Source organism: Lygodium microphyllum, chromosome 4 (genome assembly GCF_053477565.2).
Source record: "Lygodium microphyllum isolate KBCC chromosome 4, Lygodium_microphyllum_v1.1.10, whole genome shotgun sequence".
Classification (NCBI taxonomy): Eukaryota; Viridiplantae; Streptophyta; class Polypodiopsida; order Schizaeales; family Lygodiaceae; genus Lygodium; species Lygodium microphyllum.
In genome coordinates this window covers 1,074,388-1,093,076 of record NC_141138.1, presented here as the reverse complement: position 1 = coordinate 1,093,076, position 18,689 = coordinate 1,074,388, and the positions used below count along the sequence as shown (strand labels likewise).

The following is an 18,689-nucleotide window of genomic DNA, read 5'->3' as shown; positions in this document are numbered from 1 at the left end:
CTATGATTGTGTATATTCAAGATGCAAGTATGCCAAAGAAGGCATGGGATACTTTGTCAAAAATGTATAGCACAAATACGCAAGCTAGGAAAATGCAGCTCAAGCAAGAGTTGCACAATGTGCAAAGAGAAAGTATGAGCATCAATGACTACCACATGAAGGTGAAGAAGATTGCAGATGCACTTGCTTCCATTGGGTCACCAGTGGAAGATGATTTAGTTTCTGTGACCTTGAATGGTCTAGGAAAGGATTATGCACAATTCCGAACATCGATTTCTGTCCATGAAAGATTTCATGATTTTGAGGAGTTGATTGCTCTTCTAATTTCTGAGGAGCAGAGAAATGGTGGCGCATCTTCTTCAGAAGAAACTTCAAAAGAAGCTGTCTTCTACTCAAATGCTAGAAGAGGTAGAGGCAGAGGTAGAGGAGGCTGATCTGGAGACCATGGTAGAAATCAGAATATGCAGCAAACTCAAGAAAACCAATCCTATGGAGGAGGACGTGGTAACTCTAGAGGCAGGGGGAGCAAAGAGGCCAAAATGCAAACAGCAATGTTGAATGCTACTACTGTGGTAAAATGGGTCATATGGCTAAAGACTGCTATAAAAAACAGAATGACATTATGAATGGAAAATTGCAACAAGGAAATTATGTATCTTCTAGTAGACAAGGTGATGACAAAAATGAGCATTTGTTTATGATGCAGCACATGACCAATTCTGTGACAAGTGCAAAAGAAAGTACCGATGTGTGGTATGTTGACTCAGGTGCATCAAACCACATGACAGGTCATGCAGAATGGATGTAGGATGCAAGGAAAATGGAAAACCAGGATTTGTGGAGACTGGTGATGATACTGCACAATACTGCACATCCTATTGTGCAGATTAGAAAAATTCCTTTGTCTATGCAGGATGGGAAAAAGAAGTACATGTCGGATGTATTTCATGTTCCGAATATCACCAAGAACCTGGTTTCTGTTGGTCAAATGGTTGAGCAGGGCTTGCAGGTCGGATTTAATTCTCATGGATGCTTTGTTGAGGATATGAAAAATAAAGGTCGCTTGATAGCAAAAGGAAGAAGAAGGGCAGAATGTTTACGTTGGATGCAGACATGCCTGAATTCAGTGCAGCAATGTTTGCACATGGTAGTTGCAAATATTGATATCTGGCATAAACGCATTGGTCATGTTAATGTACAACGACTTAAATCAATTCAAGCCCAAAATATTGTTGCAGGATTGCCTAAATTCAAGGTTGCAGAAATGCATAAGGTATGTGAAGCCTGTCAATTTGGAAAACAGGAAAGGAAACCATTTCCTAGACATGTTCAAGAGAGTAAGAAGCCATTGGAATTAATCCACTCTGATGTGTGGACTACTAAAGCTGCATCTATTGGAGGCTGTCATTATTTTGTCACTTTTATTTATGACTATAGCAAAAAAGTTTGGGTGTATTTTATGAAAAAGAAAAGTGAAGTTTTTAGGCATTTCAAAACTCTTAAAGCTATGGTTGAAAAAGAAACATGCCTGCAAATAAAATGCCTAAGGTCAGATGGAGGGGGAGAGTACCTCTCAAATGAGTTTGCAAGATTCTTGCAAGAGCATGGCATAAAGCAGCAATATTCATGTAGTCATACCCCACAGCAAAATGGAATTACAGAAAGAAAAAACAGGCATATTAGAGAGGTATCTCGTGCCATGCTCAATGAAAAAGACCTGCCAGATTTTTACTGGGCTGAGGCAGTTGCTACAGCAGTCTACATAATGAACAGGACTCCCACTGCAGCAATACATGGCATGACTCCAGAGGAGAGGTATACTAGTAGGAAACCAGATATTTCTCATTTGAAAATTTTTTGTTGCATTGCCTATGTTCATGTGCCAGATGAGTTGAGATCCAAGTTAGATCCAAAAGCTGAGAAGTGCATCTTTATTGGTTACTCTCTGCACAAAAAGGGTATAGATGCTATAACCCTTCTACTTGTAAGTTTACAGTGAGCAGAGATGTTGTTTTTGATGAGATGAGTAGCTAGTATAAACCAGTAAATGCGATTGATAATGTAGATGCACAAAATGGTAATGCTGCAAAGAATTCACTCCAGCAGTCACAAGATATTAGTGAACCTGGAGCATCCTCTAGCAGTGGTTCACATTCTTCGCCATAGACAGGCAGATTGAGATCAGGAGAATCTTCTAAAAGCAATGCAGATAGTGGTATACATGTATCACGAAAAGGAAAAGAGAAGGTAGATCAACCCATGTTTGATGTGAATGCAGGTCACTCTTATGTGGATGGTGAATCTAGTGGCTCAGAACAGAGCATTGATGATGAGTTGGGTATTCCTTCTATTGTTACACCTGGAGTAAGGAAGACCAGGGATGTTTTGAGAGCACATGGGAGTGAACCTACTTTACGCAGGTCTACCAGAGTTAGGTATCCTATGGATAGGCTGAAATATGATGGATTTACAACCATTCACTATGCCTATATGGTCAAAGTGATACAGGAACCAGAACCCACTTCTTTTGAGCAAGCCATGGGAAAAGAAAAATGGAAGAAAGCCATGGATGAAGAAATGGATGCTTTGAAAGCAAATGCTACATGGGAATTGGTACCTTTGCCTAAAGATAAGAATGCAATTGGTTGTAAGTGTGTTTATAAGGTGAAACACAATGCAGATGGTTCTGTGAATAGATACAAGGCAAGATTAGTAATCAAGGGGTATGCACAAACATATGGCATTGATTATGAAAAAACATTCAGTCCGGTTGCAAGGATGGCAACCGTAAGAGCAGTCATTGCTATGGCTGCATCAAAGGGATAGTCTTTACATCATATGGATGTAAAGAATGCCTTCTTACATGATGATTTGCAAGAAGAGGTCTATATGGAGTAGCCACCAGGTTATGTGCATGTTGTTCATCCTGAGTTTGTTTGCAGATTAAAGAAAGCCTTGTATGGCTTGAAGCAAGCACCTAGAGCATGGTCTAACAAGATAGGACAGTATCTTGTCACTATTGGCTTTCAGATTTCCAAGGCAGATTTCTCACTTTATGTGAGAAAAATATAGAAATGTATTATGCTGCTTGTCATTTATGTTGATGATTTGATTATCACAGGTGATAGTAATAAAGATATCCTTCATGTGAAAATGCTATTGAAGCAGAAGTTTGAGATGAAGGATTTGGGAGAGCTGCATTATTTCTTGGGCATTGAGGTGATTAGATCACCAACAAGTAGAATATGGCTCTTGCAGAGGCAGTATGGATTGGATATGCTGTCCAAATATGGGATAGCAGGCTGTAAGCCTATTTCAGTTCCTTTGGAGCAGAATGTGAAGCCTAGCGCAGATGCAGGTGAGCTTTTGGAAGACCCTACTATGTACAGACGCATAGTAGGAAGTTTGATTCATATGACTATTACCAGGCCAGATTTGAGCTATGCTGTTGGATTGGTAAGTCAGTTTATGTAGGCTCCAAGGAAACTGCATTTGGATGCTGCTAGACGCATACTCAGGTATGTGAAGTCCACATTGCAGTATGGACTACTTTATGAGACTGGGGTTCAGATATAGTTGCATGGATATACTGATGCTGATTGGGCTGGTAGTATTTCTGATAGACGATCTACCAATGGATATATGTTCTCTTTTGGGAGTGCTGCAGTCACTTGGAGTAGCAAGAAACAGCCTACAGTTGCCTTGTCGAGCACAGAGGCTGAGTACAGGGGTGCAGCAATGGCTGCATGTGAGGTAGCTTGGTTGCATAAGCTACTTTATGATATGCATCAACCTACAGATGGACCAGTTGTCATTTATTGTGACAACATGAGTAGTATACACTTGGCAAATAACCCAGTCTATCATGCTAGAACAAAGCACATTGAGGTGTATTATCACTGTGCGGGAGAAGTTTTACTAGGTATTATTTATCTAGTTTATGTCAGCATAGAGGATCAGGTAGCTGACATATTTACGAAGGCATTGGGTGTAGAGAAGCTGCACAAGTTCAGAGACCTGCTTGGTGTGCAGGAATTGGGATTGAGCTCGAGGGGGAGTGTTGAGATATCGAGCTCCACTCGTGATATGCCAGGGTAACCGTTGTGCATTTATGTCACCGACTTGTTAGCTGCAGATGCGGTTGGTACACCGCCCATGAATAATAGCTAGATGACAACTATCCTTATCTACTCTAGTTCGTGGCTCAGTTAGTATGCCACCTTAGTTAGTTGAGTTTGGTTTGAGACCCATATATAGGGTTCTTCTATTTCTTTGTACTAGAGTTCTTTTTGGCTTACACAACTAAGAAGAGGAAAATTGTTTTCAGCCTCCACCTGTGTGTGTATTCCCCCATTGTGCAAGCAAAAAAGCTACAAGTGAGACTCCTTCCTTCTCTCCCACAATCTTGACAATCATTCTAGTAAATGTAGCAGGTGCGTTAGTCAATCCAAAAGGCATCACTAGAAATTCATAATGTCCAAATTGTGTTCTAAATGCAGTTTTGAATATATTAGATTTATCTAATCTCACTTAATGACAACCAGATTTAAGAACTATCTTACTAAATATGACAGAACCTTATAGTTTATTCCACCCTAGGAATTGGATATCTATTATTTACAGTAATCTTATTTAGGGCACGATAATCTATGCACATGCGATAAGTATTTTTCTTCTTCTTTATCAATAAAACAGGTGCGTCAAATGGAAAATTACTAGGTCTAATTAATCCTCTGTTTAATAATTCCTCAACTTGATTTTGAATTTCTTTTTGTTCAATCTGGTTATGCCTATATGGTGCTTTACAGGGTGGTTGTGTACCAGGAATTAAATCTATTTTGTGGTCTTCAAGACGTGAAGGAGGTAGTCCGGGTGGTAAATCTTCAACAAAACCATCTTTAAATTGTGCAATGAATTCTTTATGCCTAGGATGCATATGTTTTTCTTTAGCTTGAAGTTCATTCACCCAAATTAGATAAGATTTACTACTTTTACGTAATGCACGTTTAGCTTGAGTATGAGTAAGCAGTGGAAAATTATTAGATGCGTGCATACCATACAATGTAATGTGTTTTCCTTGAAAATGAATTTTAATTGAATGTGTGAAATAATCTATGTCAGAATTATGCTGATGACGCTAAGGCATACCTAGGATAATCACTTAACTATAAAGGTACAACTAGGAAATTCCTTCTTTCAGTATATTCACCAATTTTAATTTCTAAGTCATGCATCTCTTGCGTTCCATTATATCTTGTGCCTAAGAATGCTGCTTTAATGCGATAATGCATAGGAACAGTTTGTAATTTCAATTCTTTTACTAACTTTGCAGAAATAAAATCAAGTTAACTACCATCATCATGCAAAATAATCTTTCTTTTCCATGTACTAAGCATTTCATTGTCAACAAAGAATGTGGAGTTGGCATACCTGGTGAAATATCTGAAGGAGTAGCAATGTTGTCCTCATCTTCTGTAAAATCAAGCATTTTTTCATGTTCTTCATCTTCCATTGCTCCAAGATAATTGATATGGACAGGTGGCTTTTTCGATTGGCAATTGGCTGTTAGATGTCCACGTTGATGGCATTTGTAACACACTATAGGTTTGGCTTTAGATACATTGTTGGCAATGGCAGAAAGTCTAGGAATATTAGGATTTGGCTGTGAGGATGGCTTAAGATTTTGATTGGTATTTGATGGCAAAGCAGGTGGCTTTGTCCAAGACTTACGAAAAGATGATGAAGGAAATCGACTTTGATTGAATCTTCTAAAATTTGAATTGAATTGCTTAGAACCATAGTTACCATTTGCTTGAAATTGTTATGAACGCTCGTCTCTTCCTCGAATCTTGTCTTCAGTGTCATGAGCCAAAAAAATTGCACATTCAAGGGTTGTAGGCTTGAACATATTGACTTCAGCATAGTAATGGCCAAGTAATCCAGACATAAACTTACGCTTGTGAGTCGCTTCAGGTACATCTTCAAGCATTCGAAGTTGCAGTAAGGCATTCCAAAAACGTTCAGTGTACTGGGAAATAGGCTCACGATCTCTTTGCTGAAGAAGGTCCCATTGCTTTATGGCTTTTTCATGAAATTATGAAGGAATGAAATTTTGCATAAACTTCTTTTTGAAACTCTCCCAGGTAGTGGGATAATCTATGTTCTTACAAACCACGGTCCACCAAAGAGATGCTCGATCCATTAAATGATTAGTGACACATTTAATTTTATCTTTTTCAACGTATGCCTCTTCATGAAAGTAATCATCAAACTGACTGATGAATGCAAGAACAGTCTTTCCATCTCCAGTTCCATTGAAAGTACGGAATTTGAAATTTCTTTTACTTATCTTTGTTCCTTTACGGACGGATTGAGCTTCGAGAGTCGCATCAATGGTTCGTCGGATAAGAACTTCGGGTTGTGGTCCATCTTTGTCAGTAGTCAATCGTTGCAAATTGGCCAATTGAACTTACAAAGCTTACCGGGCTCTTCATTCTTCATCCAGCTGCATCATAATTAAATCCAATTTTTGTTTCATCGTAGCTTCAAGAAGATCGCCTTCAGCCATTAAATCGTCCATATTTTGTTCCCTCATCCTGTAAAAATTCAAGACCTCTCTCAAAATCCAATTAGCGGGATGAGCGTAGCTCAAAACCGGGTATACAAGGCTTATAGATTTTTGTTTTGCTTTCACGGACTTCGACTTTTGCGGTTGCGGAATTTGAAATCTTCGTAAAATCTGCGTATGATCTTCTGCGTGTGCTAAAATTGGTTCAACAAGTCTACGTATGCGAACAAAGTCTTCTAGGGAACAACTTTGCAATTCTGTGCTTCTGCGTAGGAAGTCCTTATGGGAGTTTTTGAAATAAGTCAGTTTTGACTTCTAAGAACTTGATTGACCTTCATGACTTGTAGAGTGATAAAACTTGCAGGATTTAAATGATTAAGCCTTTGTGAAGCTTATATGACTTAAGCTTTTAACCAATCTGAAACTTAACGACGAATTTTGGAGGGGAAGAGGGGCCGAAAATCATGGGATGAAGCCGCCTGTCGCCGAAATTTTTGCTTGAAGCTTCTCAAGCTTCTTATCAAACTTGCAAAGCTTTATTTTAAAGCTTAATAACTTTTTAGTTATAGAGATAAGCTTACTGTAACTGTGTAAAAACGACTTGATAGAAGAGATGTAGGAGTGGTCCTCCGCTTCCTCGGGCCGGTCATTCGCGATCAGAGACTGTAAACAGAGATTCTTGACCGCCAGGAATCCACGCGTATTTACCGTTCGCGATGAAACTGACTGTAGAGCTCAATCATTCTAGGAGCTCCGCCTTCGCACAAGATGGGTAGCGATTAGAAGCTCTCGATCTCAGCTTCGCTCTGATACCACTGGTACACAGATCGGATGATGTATGCTCGCGTAGTGAGCGTCTGAAGGTCCCCAAGAACAAAAGAACTCTACCTTTTGCACAAAACTCAAAGTAGAAAGCATGCACGACATGAACAAGAGACCAATTGGGTGCAATCTCCCCCCATGCCTTGTTTAAGCACTCCACAAAGCATGTATTTTATGTATTAATCATCTTCAAGCTCAAATGATAACCCAAATTACAAAATAGCATACTTTTAGCTTTTTAGTTTGCTTTAATGCTAAATAGAAATAAAGTTAATGGACGGGCGCCCAAAGAGTCAGGCATACCCAATACAATGTCCAAATACAAATATCATAATCGTGCGCCCATGTACATACAAAATAATAAATAAATATCCAACGCCTTAATAAATATGTGCGACAAAATATAAGCGTCATACCTAAGGTATGCGCCCATCAAAATATAAGTGATAACTTAAATACACGCTATCCTTCAATGCTTTCCTCCGCCACTACTGCTATCTCTGCACATCAACTGAAGCATTCACAATCGTTAGTAAAATAATACAATTAAACCGACAAAAGTGAATAGCTAGCAATCTTCAGCTACATAAATAAATCAATTGATTAGAAACCAATCCTAACCTTAATTTATCAAGAGTGCGCACTCTAAACTCGTAAACGTTTATTAATTTAATGTGTATTTTGCAGAATCACCCGCTATAAAATCATCCATGTACACATTAAATTAACAGAACGCCCGAAAAGGATAAGCGTCCCCATCGACTTCTTGCACAAATGAATCCACTTTGTGTATGAGCCCCAGTAAACAAAGCTTACGGAATCCACCGTAAAACCTCACGGAATCCATCGTGGCACGGAATCCACCGTATAATATGCCTCCTGACATCACTCATAACACAAGGAACTTATGTATTATGTCCAATAGTATTAATATTTATCTAAAAATATTTTTCCACATCCATCATCACTAAGCTAGAGAATGGCAACTTTGTAAAAAAATCAGTATTAATTATTCATCAAAATGAGCAATCAATTGTAAGTAGTAATCCGTAGTTATTATTTTCTCTAGCTTATTTTATATCAGTTCAATCAAAAAACCCCTTGCAATTTATTCCTTTCCTATTTTCTTATCGGTGGATCAAAGAGATTATCACATATTTTTTTGTGTGATTTTTGTATATTCATAAAACCTAAAAAAGATTGGAGAAAACACATTAATACTCATCACCTCCAACTTTTCATTATATTTGAAGTGATTGATTCAGAGAGTTACTCCCCAATTACCATTAACTTTGGTCTATTTGTTTTTAAGTTCCTCTAACAATATCTTACAAAGCTTCCCACTTCAAGCACAACACAATTGTCATTGCAAGAAATGTAAGTGTGGAAAATCAAGAACCACCACCAATTTTGATGCAAACCTCATAATACCTTAAACAACATAAATTCTAATGTCTTGGCAAGATGATCCCTTCTGGAAACATGGACATGACATTGAAGAACAATATCCTAATGGAGGCATGTATAATGCTTCACCATGCTTTTACACACCTGATTATTATACTTATGTGACACTTAAGAAAAGAAGTTCCTTTTGCAATTCATGACATTTTGAAAGCAAGGAAACAAAGCATCACAAATTGATTCACAAAGTAGCCAACAAAAAGACCAAGATGTAAGGTTGATAGAAGGCCCAAGGAGTTTGCCTTCTAAGCTTTGTCAGTGTTAACAAATCCTATAATATGCTTGATTCCTAGTTTTGCCTTCCGTGGATTTTTGGAGATTTGACATTTAGAAAAGAAAAACAATGGGGATTTTGCTTCTTTGAATCCATGGTAGCAATAACCATAATTGATGCAACAAAAATAATCCATGTTCAATCTAACAACTGATGGAAAATAAAAGTAGAGACAGTTTGGTTCCTTAATACACGACGGCAATAACCAAAGCTGATGCTTCTTTGAATACATAGCAGTAATATCCAGAGCTGATGAAACATAAGTAATCCACGTTCAATCTAGCAAAACTCTCACCCTACGAGCTACAAATATAGATTGGATATTTTTATATGCAGAAATCAATTTTACACCACAGTTGGCATGCCCCAAAACCTTGAAACACTTTTGGGTTCGAAACTGGAATTCAGACAAGAGCTTAGTCTCTCACACTCTATGCGATACAAATATAGATTGGACATTTTTGGATGCAAGAATCTACCAAATACCAATGTTGTGCCCAAAAACCTTGGATCTCAATCCAAGTGCCAAATTGACATTCAAACAAAAACTTCAACTAGAATTTTTCACAACATAGAAAATTTCCCCTCTTGCGTAGCATAACAACATTTGCAATATTTTTTATTGTTGGCAGAAAATTCCAAAATAGCCAAAAAAGCCACAGTGAACAAAGAAAAGTGTGTATTATGTCCCAAAGGTGATGGCCTAGCAGTTGAGGCTTGGGCTCATATTAAGAGGTTACCAGTTACTAGCTTGCTGTCTGCATCACTTGGACAGACATCTATGTTCACATGGTGTGTTTGTTGACATCCCTACTCTTGCCCACTTGAACCCTTGATCTGTCCTCATCCTTCATAAGGCCACCAAGGAAGAGGATCCTAGAGTCACCAAGCTCCATAATGCCCACCTGAATGCTCAGTCCTTATCCTTGGTAGGATCAGCAAGGAGGGTGGTCCCAATGCAATAAATTGGAAAACAGAATCCTTGAGACAAGTTGTGTTGTGATGTAGCAATGACACAAGAATTGGACATAGCTGTTGAGGCAACGGCTACAGGAAGAGAAAAGTTGAAAAGAAAATGTCAAATAATTTAGGCAATGGTCACTAAACCTTACTTTCTAAGAAGACCAAACTCAAACACCACCCCATGAGATAATATCCCTATTTGATACAATGACTTATTGTAAAGCTAGGTGCAACTAGAGGGCACTATGATTGAACAATTTAGGTGTACAAGCAGAGCTTAGCATTCTCATCTTGTATGCTTATTCACAGTTTACAACTACCTGCACAGTCCATGCTACTGAAATTGAAGGCCTTTAGAAGCAGATTACCAAAAGTCACATATACAGTTACACTGTTTTTATACTAGAAGCTTCCTTTAGAGGAATCCAGATACCCCTACTGATAGTAATAAGGCTTATCTTCAAAGAAGACCAAGAATCTACTTTGTACAAACCATGTATCATCCTCCTCAAAACATGTTGATCATCAGAGCAAGTGGCCACACAACAGCTTCATGCTTCACTTCACAGTGAAGTTACGAGGTTCCTAAGACTCTCTCCATTGTATCTACAGCTGTACAACTGAATAGGCCATATTCTCCCATGACGTCCTGCATCTTGGAGATATCATCACAGATCTGTTTTTTACATCAGGCAAAATATTTTTTGACCATACAGGGATTTGGTAAGGAGTGGCCACATCATTGAAATCGGACCACAATGCAAGATATATCATCTTTGCTCTTTCGCACAAGAGCAGCTTCTGTAAGCTTTTTAGCTGCTGCTTCAGGATCCTTTACCTTCCGGATTAAATTGACAGCTTCTTGATTTTCCATAACCTGTGCTCAACGAATCATTATAAAGTGTTAAGTCACGTCATCAAAGCCGCTAAAAAGCTAAAGGTGACACATATTTGAGTATGTATCCATATAAGCAAGTTCAATCATATCACCTTCCACAATCCATCACTTGCCAAAATAAGAAACTCATCAGTCTCATCAAGTTTCATATCGTGAACATCTGGATCTGACGTCAAATGCACTTTCAGATTCTTATCACCAAAGGCACGGGCTACAGCAAGTTGTCCATCCACTCGTGGCACATCACCTGCATCAAGAAATAAAACAAAGGGTTGAATCATCAGAAAATGATAAAATATACAGCACATATACTGTGTGCTGTCAAGGTTCACCCTAAATTTCACATTTGGACAGAAATGAAATATACACCCAGGCTGACTCTACCTGGAATTGTTGTAACAAAACCTCCCTTGTTTTCAATGATTCTTCTTTCTGCCTTTGGTTCATGATCCACTGAAAGCTGAATTGCATCTTCAGCTCTGCATAGAACAGCTCTGGAATCACCCACATTCGCAACAATGAGCCTTCGACCATTAACAAGGATGGCAGTAACAGCCGTAGATCCACCAGGCCCCAGATCAGGAGCTTTCTGCAGAATGACTTGATCTGTGATTTCATAGGCTTTGCGGATAGCTGCCGTTGGATTCTTCACAAAATCAGGCTGATGCAGCACACAAGAACCATAAATCAAATCTGTATGAGCTAGTACTCAAGTCAATGCTTTGAAAACTCTGAAAATATTTAAAACCTTCAAACTTTGATGCGGTAGGACAAATCAATGTCATCATCGGACAAACATGTGCAGGCAAGGGCAAAATACCAAAACTTCACATTGCCTGAAAAACCTACATAGTCATACCATACTTATTGACTAACACATCTCTTGCAGCTAAATCTACATGCACCAATGCTCCAAGAAATCTGTTGGAATCATGATGTATCACCATAGCAGAGCTGTGAAGATGATAACGCACTCATTATACCGCAAAAATATAACAATGCAGCCATTTGCACAAAAAATTTTAGTTGCAAAACGATCTGCATGGACCTCAAATGGAGATACCAGCACTAAAAACATTTCTAAGCATCTAGCCAAGATATGAGTCCATAATAAAAGAAAAACAGAACAATGCAAAACAAAAAATCATCACAATACCTGTGCTATTATATTATCAAAGAGGTGACTCTGCAGGTAATGAGGTACATCATGTCCAAGATGGCCATCAAAAATTGCAAACAGTCCAAGCTCCTGATCCTTGAATTGCCGGAACTCTGCAACATGGTAATCCTCCATGGGATGATATGCTTTTCCTTTGACAAGGCTGAATCCATGGGAAATCCGTCTAATGGTTTTGCTTCGTCCCTTGCCAGTGTCACATGAAGAGGAGGAAGACGATGAAGATTGCAATCCAGCAGCAAGCTGAAAGAAATGAGCAGTCGATGTAGATGACGACAGACTTCGTTAAAATGTGACCACAACTTACCGAAATAACGGGAAATCGTGTTGTTTCAAGATTATGAGCGGTTATAATCAAGAGCTTCAAGCTTTTAAGGCATATACCCTAGCCTGTTCTTTTAATGATCATCAAGCGTTTCAATCGAGAGCTCAAGTTTCAAGCTTCAAGGCGTGTATCCGCCTGTTTTTTTCATGATTATCAACCGTTTTAATCAAGAGCTCAAGATTAAAGCTTCAAGCGCCATAGCCTATTATTTCAAGCTTTCGTTTGCAGGTCCAGCAAGATGAAAAGGAGAAAGACATACCTTGATTTTTTGAAGCATGCCTCCCTTTGGTCCGAGCAAAGATCTGTGGAAACGAGGAAACTGTGAAGACCTGCCCGCAAGAACGCCTGAACGAAACAGATGAGAGACTGGAAGGGCCCTGGCGCGTTGTCTGTACAATGGAAGGTTGAAAGAATAGAGTCGGGCAAGTTAAGGCACGGTATGGCGGCGGGGGGGAGACGCGGGGAGGGAGGGAGGGAGGGAGGGAGAGAGAGAGAGAGAGAGAGAATTGCTGTGTTATGATAAAAGTGGTGTAAAAGTCACGAGTGTGAACGAGAGCTGATGTATAAATTGTTGTATTATATATATATATAAAAGAATAAGAATAAGATATTTATTACTCACTGGGTTTAAAATAAATGGTGACTACACGCAGAAGCGCGTGTGGGTCAACAACACTTTCCGGGTCAGATTTGTTGAAATCGTCTTTCCTGTGATTTTTTCCGCCCCTTCCTCGAACCTTCCCGCTTCACCAAACCTCACTCCCCTTGCAAAAGATAACATCCATTTTCGCATAAATTTAAAAACTCAGGTTTAACGTTAAGTGAGTTGCAATTTTCCAAATGAAAAACCTTTAGAATTTGTATCCTGTGTTGGAGAAGATTCCGATGGTAGGTTGTACATATTTATTTCACTTCATTTCTAATATACCACATTTTTTGAGTGCATTCTTTTAACTAAAAAGACCTAGAATTTGCATTTACAACATGTTACTCAAAACAATAACAAGCATGGAATTCAAGAATTGTACATGTTTTTGATATGAAGGTTCTTGAATCTCTACAGAAAAGGTCTTCCATAAACATTGATAACCTTTCTTGAAGCCAAATCCCAATAAAAAACCTTGATAATTTGCATAGTTCTTTTAGGTTTTATGACCAAAGTGCCCTTACATTTTGAAATTCAAATCCCGGTTCTCCATGAATTCGAAGGTTGTTTTTTTCAAACTTAACAATTAGGTTGACACCAAACCTTGGTTTTTCATAGTTGAGGATTGGTTGGCATAGTAACTGAACCACTCTTAAGGGATGTTGATCATAAGTCAAGTGACCACATTGTCAAGTAAATTATGCTCCCTAATTGTCAACACTCAATTGTTTGGAAATAACAATTCAAATGTGTTGGAACCTAGGTGGTAGTCAATGAGTACCCTTTTGATTGCATATATTGAATCTGCAAATGTCTTGGTTTGTCATTTTAATAAACAAACAAGATGATGTAATCTAGAGTGCTGCAAAGTTATCTAAGAAGTAAGAAAGCATTGGAACAAATCCTATGCTTAACAAATCCTATGCTTAAGGTGGAGGCATGATGCACATTATGGATCACATAATGCCTTAAAGTTTGGAGTTGAGTTTCAAAATGAAGTCTACTACCTACAACAATATTAGGGGATTGTGTAAGAAATCCACTTTATGTGTATTGATTAAGAATCATAAGTCTAATATTAACATGACCAAAGGGATCAAATGTGGATCATATTTCAATTTACATCTCATGAATTTTGAGGTTTTTTGCTTATTGTTAGTTCTTGCAATACTATTTTACTTTAAAAAAATGCAATCAAATCTTCTTTGGTTTCTCGAAGAAGTCAAGGTTCTAAAATGTAGCACAACCTGTCTGATAATGACTATATCCTAGCTACTTCATCTCTTGATGTTACTCACTTGATCGATGCTTCATCAATTTAGTCTCGGTGTTGACTGCTTGATTCAGAGGTTTCTTTTCATGTTATCCCACATTGGGATTGTTTTTATACCTATTACAACATTACAAGTTTTGTAAGACTAGGAAATGACACTACATTGGATATCATTGGCATTGGGGATGCTAGACTGTAGTTTACTTTAGGTAGCTCTTTTATTTTTCATAATGTAAATTATGTACCAGCTTTGACCAAAAGCCAACTCTTTGCTAGACAATTGGATGATTCTAAATATCGTGCCTTTTTTGGTGATTTTTCATGGAAGATTATCCATGGTTGCCTTGGTTTTGCTTAGGGTGTCAAGACTAGTAGCCTCTATGCTTTATCTGTATCTAGGTCTACTAACCGTGTCTTGGTTGTGTCCAATTTACCACATGTATCTTTATGGTATCATCTCCTTAGGCACATGTTTGTAAAATGGATGAAAGTACTTACTCATTTGTAGTATCTTCCACCTCTTGATTACTCACATTTTGATTCATGTGATCATTGATGGCATTTTAATTCATGTGATCATTGTCTTTATGGTAGGCAAACATATAACACTCATAAAAAGTCTAGCTCTATGTGCATGGGCGAGCCTCTGGCTCTTGTTTATTTTGACATTTGTGGTCCCATGTCTTGTGCAATTTCACATCTGCAGTCCCATGTCCTGTATGTCATTGGGTGGTGTGAAGTATTTTGTGACATTTATTGATGATTATTCATGGAAGTCTAGGCTTATCCTATTAAGCAAAAATCAAGTGTTCTTGCTACATTTCAGCACTTTGTTGCTCTTGTTAATAACTAGTTTGGGTATAGACTGAAATGCTTAAGTTCTGGCAATGGGGGTGAAGATATGTCTAAGGCATTTGACAATTTTTGCTATGAACATGGTATTAAGTGTCAATTGACTCCCCATACACCCCACCCCAGAATGGTATTGTAGGAGCACATGAACAAGACTATTCAAGAAAGAGTTCATAGTATGCTTACTCAAGCAGGCTTACTACAATACTTTTGGGTTGAGGCAATTAGTACTACCATGCATCTTGTTAATAGATCCCTATGCACTACTCCTGATTATTAGGTTACAGAGAAGATATGGTCTGGAAAACCTCTGCTATATGCTCATTTGAGGGTCCTTTGATGTGAGGCTTTCTACCATATCCCCAAAGACAAGCATTATAAGATGGATTTGAAATATGTCAAATGCATCTTTCTTGGATATGGGGATGCAAGTGAGATGGGCTATCATCTTTGGGATCTACAAGCTAGGAAAGTTTTCCATTGCCATGATGTTATCTTCCATGAGGATAAGATGCATATCAGAACCAAAGTGGGTGATTGAGGTGTGCATGGTGATCTTTCAAGAGGAGCCTCTTATCATAGTACAATCCCAATGAGATAGCCTACTACAATTGATGAAGTAGAGGCCCAAGATCCACCCGTTGCATAGAATTATGGTGTTAGACAAAGAGGACATGTTGTGCAAGCCCCGTAGCTAGCTTTGGGGCACTCTACTAGAGCTTCACATCCTCCTAATTGCTATGAGACCTTTATGCATTATGTCATGGTGATAGACTCTACTAGACCACTTACCTATGAGGAGACTATGTGCAGAGGTGACTCTCATTCTTGGGAGAGGGCTATGCAATCTAGTTTTGATTTGATGCAAAAGAACCATACGTGGGACTTAGTTTCCTTGCTTGATGGGAAGCATTCATTGCCATGCAAGTGAGTGTACAAGTTGAAAAGTACCCCTGGTCACCCTCCACCAGCATATAAGGCTAGATTGGTTGCAAAGGGTTTTAAGCAGGAGCATGATGTTAACTTCAATGAAGTATTTTCTCTTGTAGTCAAGATGGCTATCCTACACTTGTTCTTGGCCTTGGTTACTTGGTTAGATCTAGATCTTTATCAAATGGATGTAAATATGTCTTTCTTACATGGGGACTTGCATGATGAGATTTATATGTAATAGTAGCCTAAGGGTTTTATAGAGAAAGCATAGGGAATACGTAGTGTGAAAATTGAAGAAGAGTCTTTATGGACTTAAACAAGCACCTAGGGAGTGGTACTATAAGTTGATGCTTTCATGCATTCGTAGGGATATTCCCATAGTGATATGGTTCCATGTTTATACATGAATAAGCCAATGATGGTAGCCTTATTATTCTAGTGATTCATGTTAATGATATGCTTATTGCTAAGAGTTCTCATGTTGAGCTGGATGCTCTAAAGACTTAGCTCAAGAAGAGCTTTGAGATAGACATGGGACATGCCTTGCATATACTTGGTATGCACATTACATACAATCATTCTAAGGGACTTTTATCTTATCCTAGAAGGAGTACATCCATAGAGTACTTGAGTGATCCCATATGCAGGATGGTAAGCCTATTGGTTTTCCTTTACTTTCTCATTTGAAGCTTAGTCAGGCAATTGTCCACACTCAAATGATGAGATGATTGAGATAGCAAAGGTTCCATAGGCATCTGTAGTGGACAATTTTATGTATGCCATGATAGCCACTCATCCTAATATAGTATTTGCACTAGGAGTTGTGGCACATTATATGGCTACACCTAGTAGGAAAATTTGGAACATCATGAAGGGTATCATGAGATGCCTGAAAGACATAGCAGATATGTGCAATTGCTATGGTAGCCAAGATACATGAGTGGTGGGTTACACTAACTCAAATTATGTAAGGCATGCAAATAGTAGGAATTCCACCTCTAAGTATGTCTTAAGTTATGCTCAAGGTGCTATCTCTTAGATGTCCAAGGTACAGAAATCCACAGCCTACTGAGGCTTACATTGCAGCCAACTCAGGCTTGTAAGAAGGCCATATGGTTAGGATGTCTGGTTTGCAGATCTTGGTATAACTATGACTCCTACATTGTATTCAAAATCAATGAGTATTATTCAATTGGCTTGTAATCTGGTCTGCCATATGAAGAAAAAGCATATTGAGGTGTGCTATAACTTTGTGAGGGAGGTGGTAGAGGACAAGTCCATTGAGCTTGTCAAGATCTCTATGGACACGAATCCTACAAGTCTACTCATTAAAAATCTCCTAATGGAATGATATGCCTTCCTTAGGATGTTTATGGGATGATATCTTTCCTCATCTTGGTGTACTCTATGTATATGTTGTATTTTTCTCTTTTTTATTTTACTCCTCTCACTAAGACACATTTGTCTTTAAGTGTGATTTTGTTGGGGGTTAAAGGCAGCATGTGCCTAGCCATATACATTTGTCTACAAACTTGCACACCTATATACTATAAGTGGCTACTGCCCATCACTATCACTTTATTCTTTATTATTTTAGTGATAAATAGAATAAGGAAAGGTAGGTCACACATTGTGACTGTTGGAGTTTCCACACACATGTCTCTCTTCTTCTTGCTTGAACATCCATAGCTCTTACTCTCTTCTTACTTTTGCTCATGCTTTCACCTTCCTCTCACCTTTTAACAAGGCACTACAAGGTGTCTTGTTCCTTGCTTCTTTGGCCCTCGAGTCGTCCCCTATGAACAAGGTGGGTGCTAACCCACAGAGAAGAAAGGAAAGAGGGATGGGTCACAAGTCCTATTCATAGTGATTGCCTAAGGTTATGCATGTGCATAATGGTGTGTGGAATCATGTGTGCAAATTTTAAGAGACCACAATGCAATGCTAGTGTATAGGTACATGAATGTACATAATACATGTGTCAGTGTGTGAGTTAGTGCACTCACATGACCATGCCACTTTGGTGTTGTGCATTATGTAGTGCTCTCAAAGACAAAAGACAAGATTTACATTAATTCAACACTCACATCCTAGAAACTCAATCATAGTCTTGACATTCATTAATGCCACACATGCAATGCACAACTATGTTCTACTATTACCCAAAAGCACAATTTAATTAAAGTAACACCTCTGTAGTTGGTTATGTCTCCCCCTTGGCTTTGCACTTGGTGGGTCTTCCCTCCTTGTGGTGGCTTCCTCTTTTGGCTTGGTAACTCTTCCTTCTTCTCAATTGCTTCTCTTTTTCTTGAGCTTCCCACACAACTCTCCAAGCTCTTACACCTCTGGCAAGGTAGATGAAGAAGGGAGTATCAAACAAGGCTATAGGTGTTTCACAAGTAGTTCAAGGCAGTCATGGTTTATACCTTGCCACTATAAATCTTGTGTTTGTTGCTACCCATGCTCTTCTTCAATATCTACTTCTTCTACAAAT

The 18,689-nt window shown here is 38.6% G+C and overlaps 1 protein-coding gene across 1 annotated transcript; it reads right to left on the bottom strand.

Moving 5' to 3' along the window:
* Nucleotides 1-10,530: 10,530 nt before the first annotated feature.
* Nucleotides 10,531-12,981, bottom strand: LOC148036725 (putative protein phosphatase 2C 39). The gene is made up of 5 exons (XM_087675606.1): nucleotides 12,751-12,981; nucleotides 12,146-12,409; nucleotides 11,374-11,650; nucleotides 11,082-11,236; nucleotides 10,531-10,968 (listed from the first exon to the last, which is right to left on the bottom strand). The coding sequence occupies exons 1-5, from the start codon at nucleotides 12,766-12,768 to the stop codon at nucleotides 10,831-10,833; spliced, it is 852 nt and encodes a 283-aa protein (XP_087531732.1). The 5' UTR covers nucleotides 12,769-12,981; the 3' UTR covers nucleotides 10,531-10,830.
* Between the last annotated feature and the right edge of the window lie 5,708 nt (nucleotides 12,982-18,689).

Excerpts from the sequence above, each read along its gene's own strand:
- LOC148036725 (XM_087675606.1), bottom strand. Across the intron at positions 11,237-11,373 it reads TTTTGTTACAACAATTCCAG|GTGATGTGCCACGAGTGGAT; the intron begins GTAGAGTCAGCC and ends TTCTTGATGCAG. Across the intron at positions 10,969-11,081 it reads CAAGTGATGGATTGTGGAAG|GTTATGGAAAATCAAGAAGC; the intron begins GTGATATGATTG and ends CGTTGAGCACAG.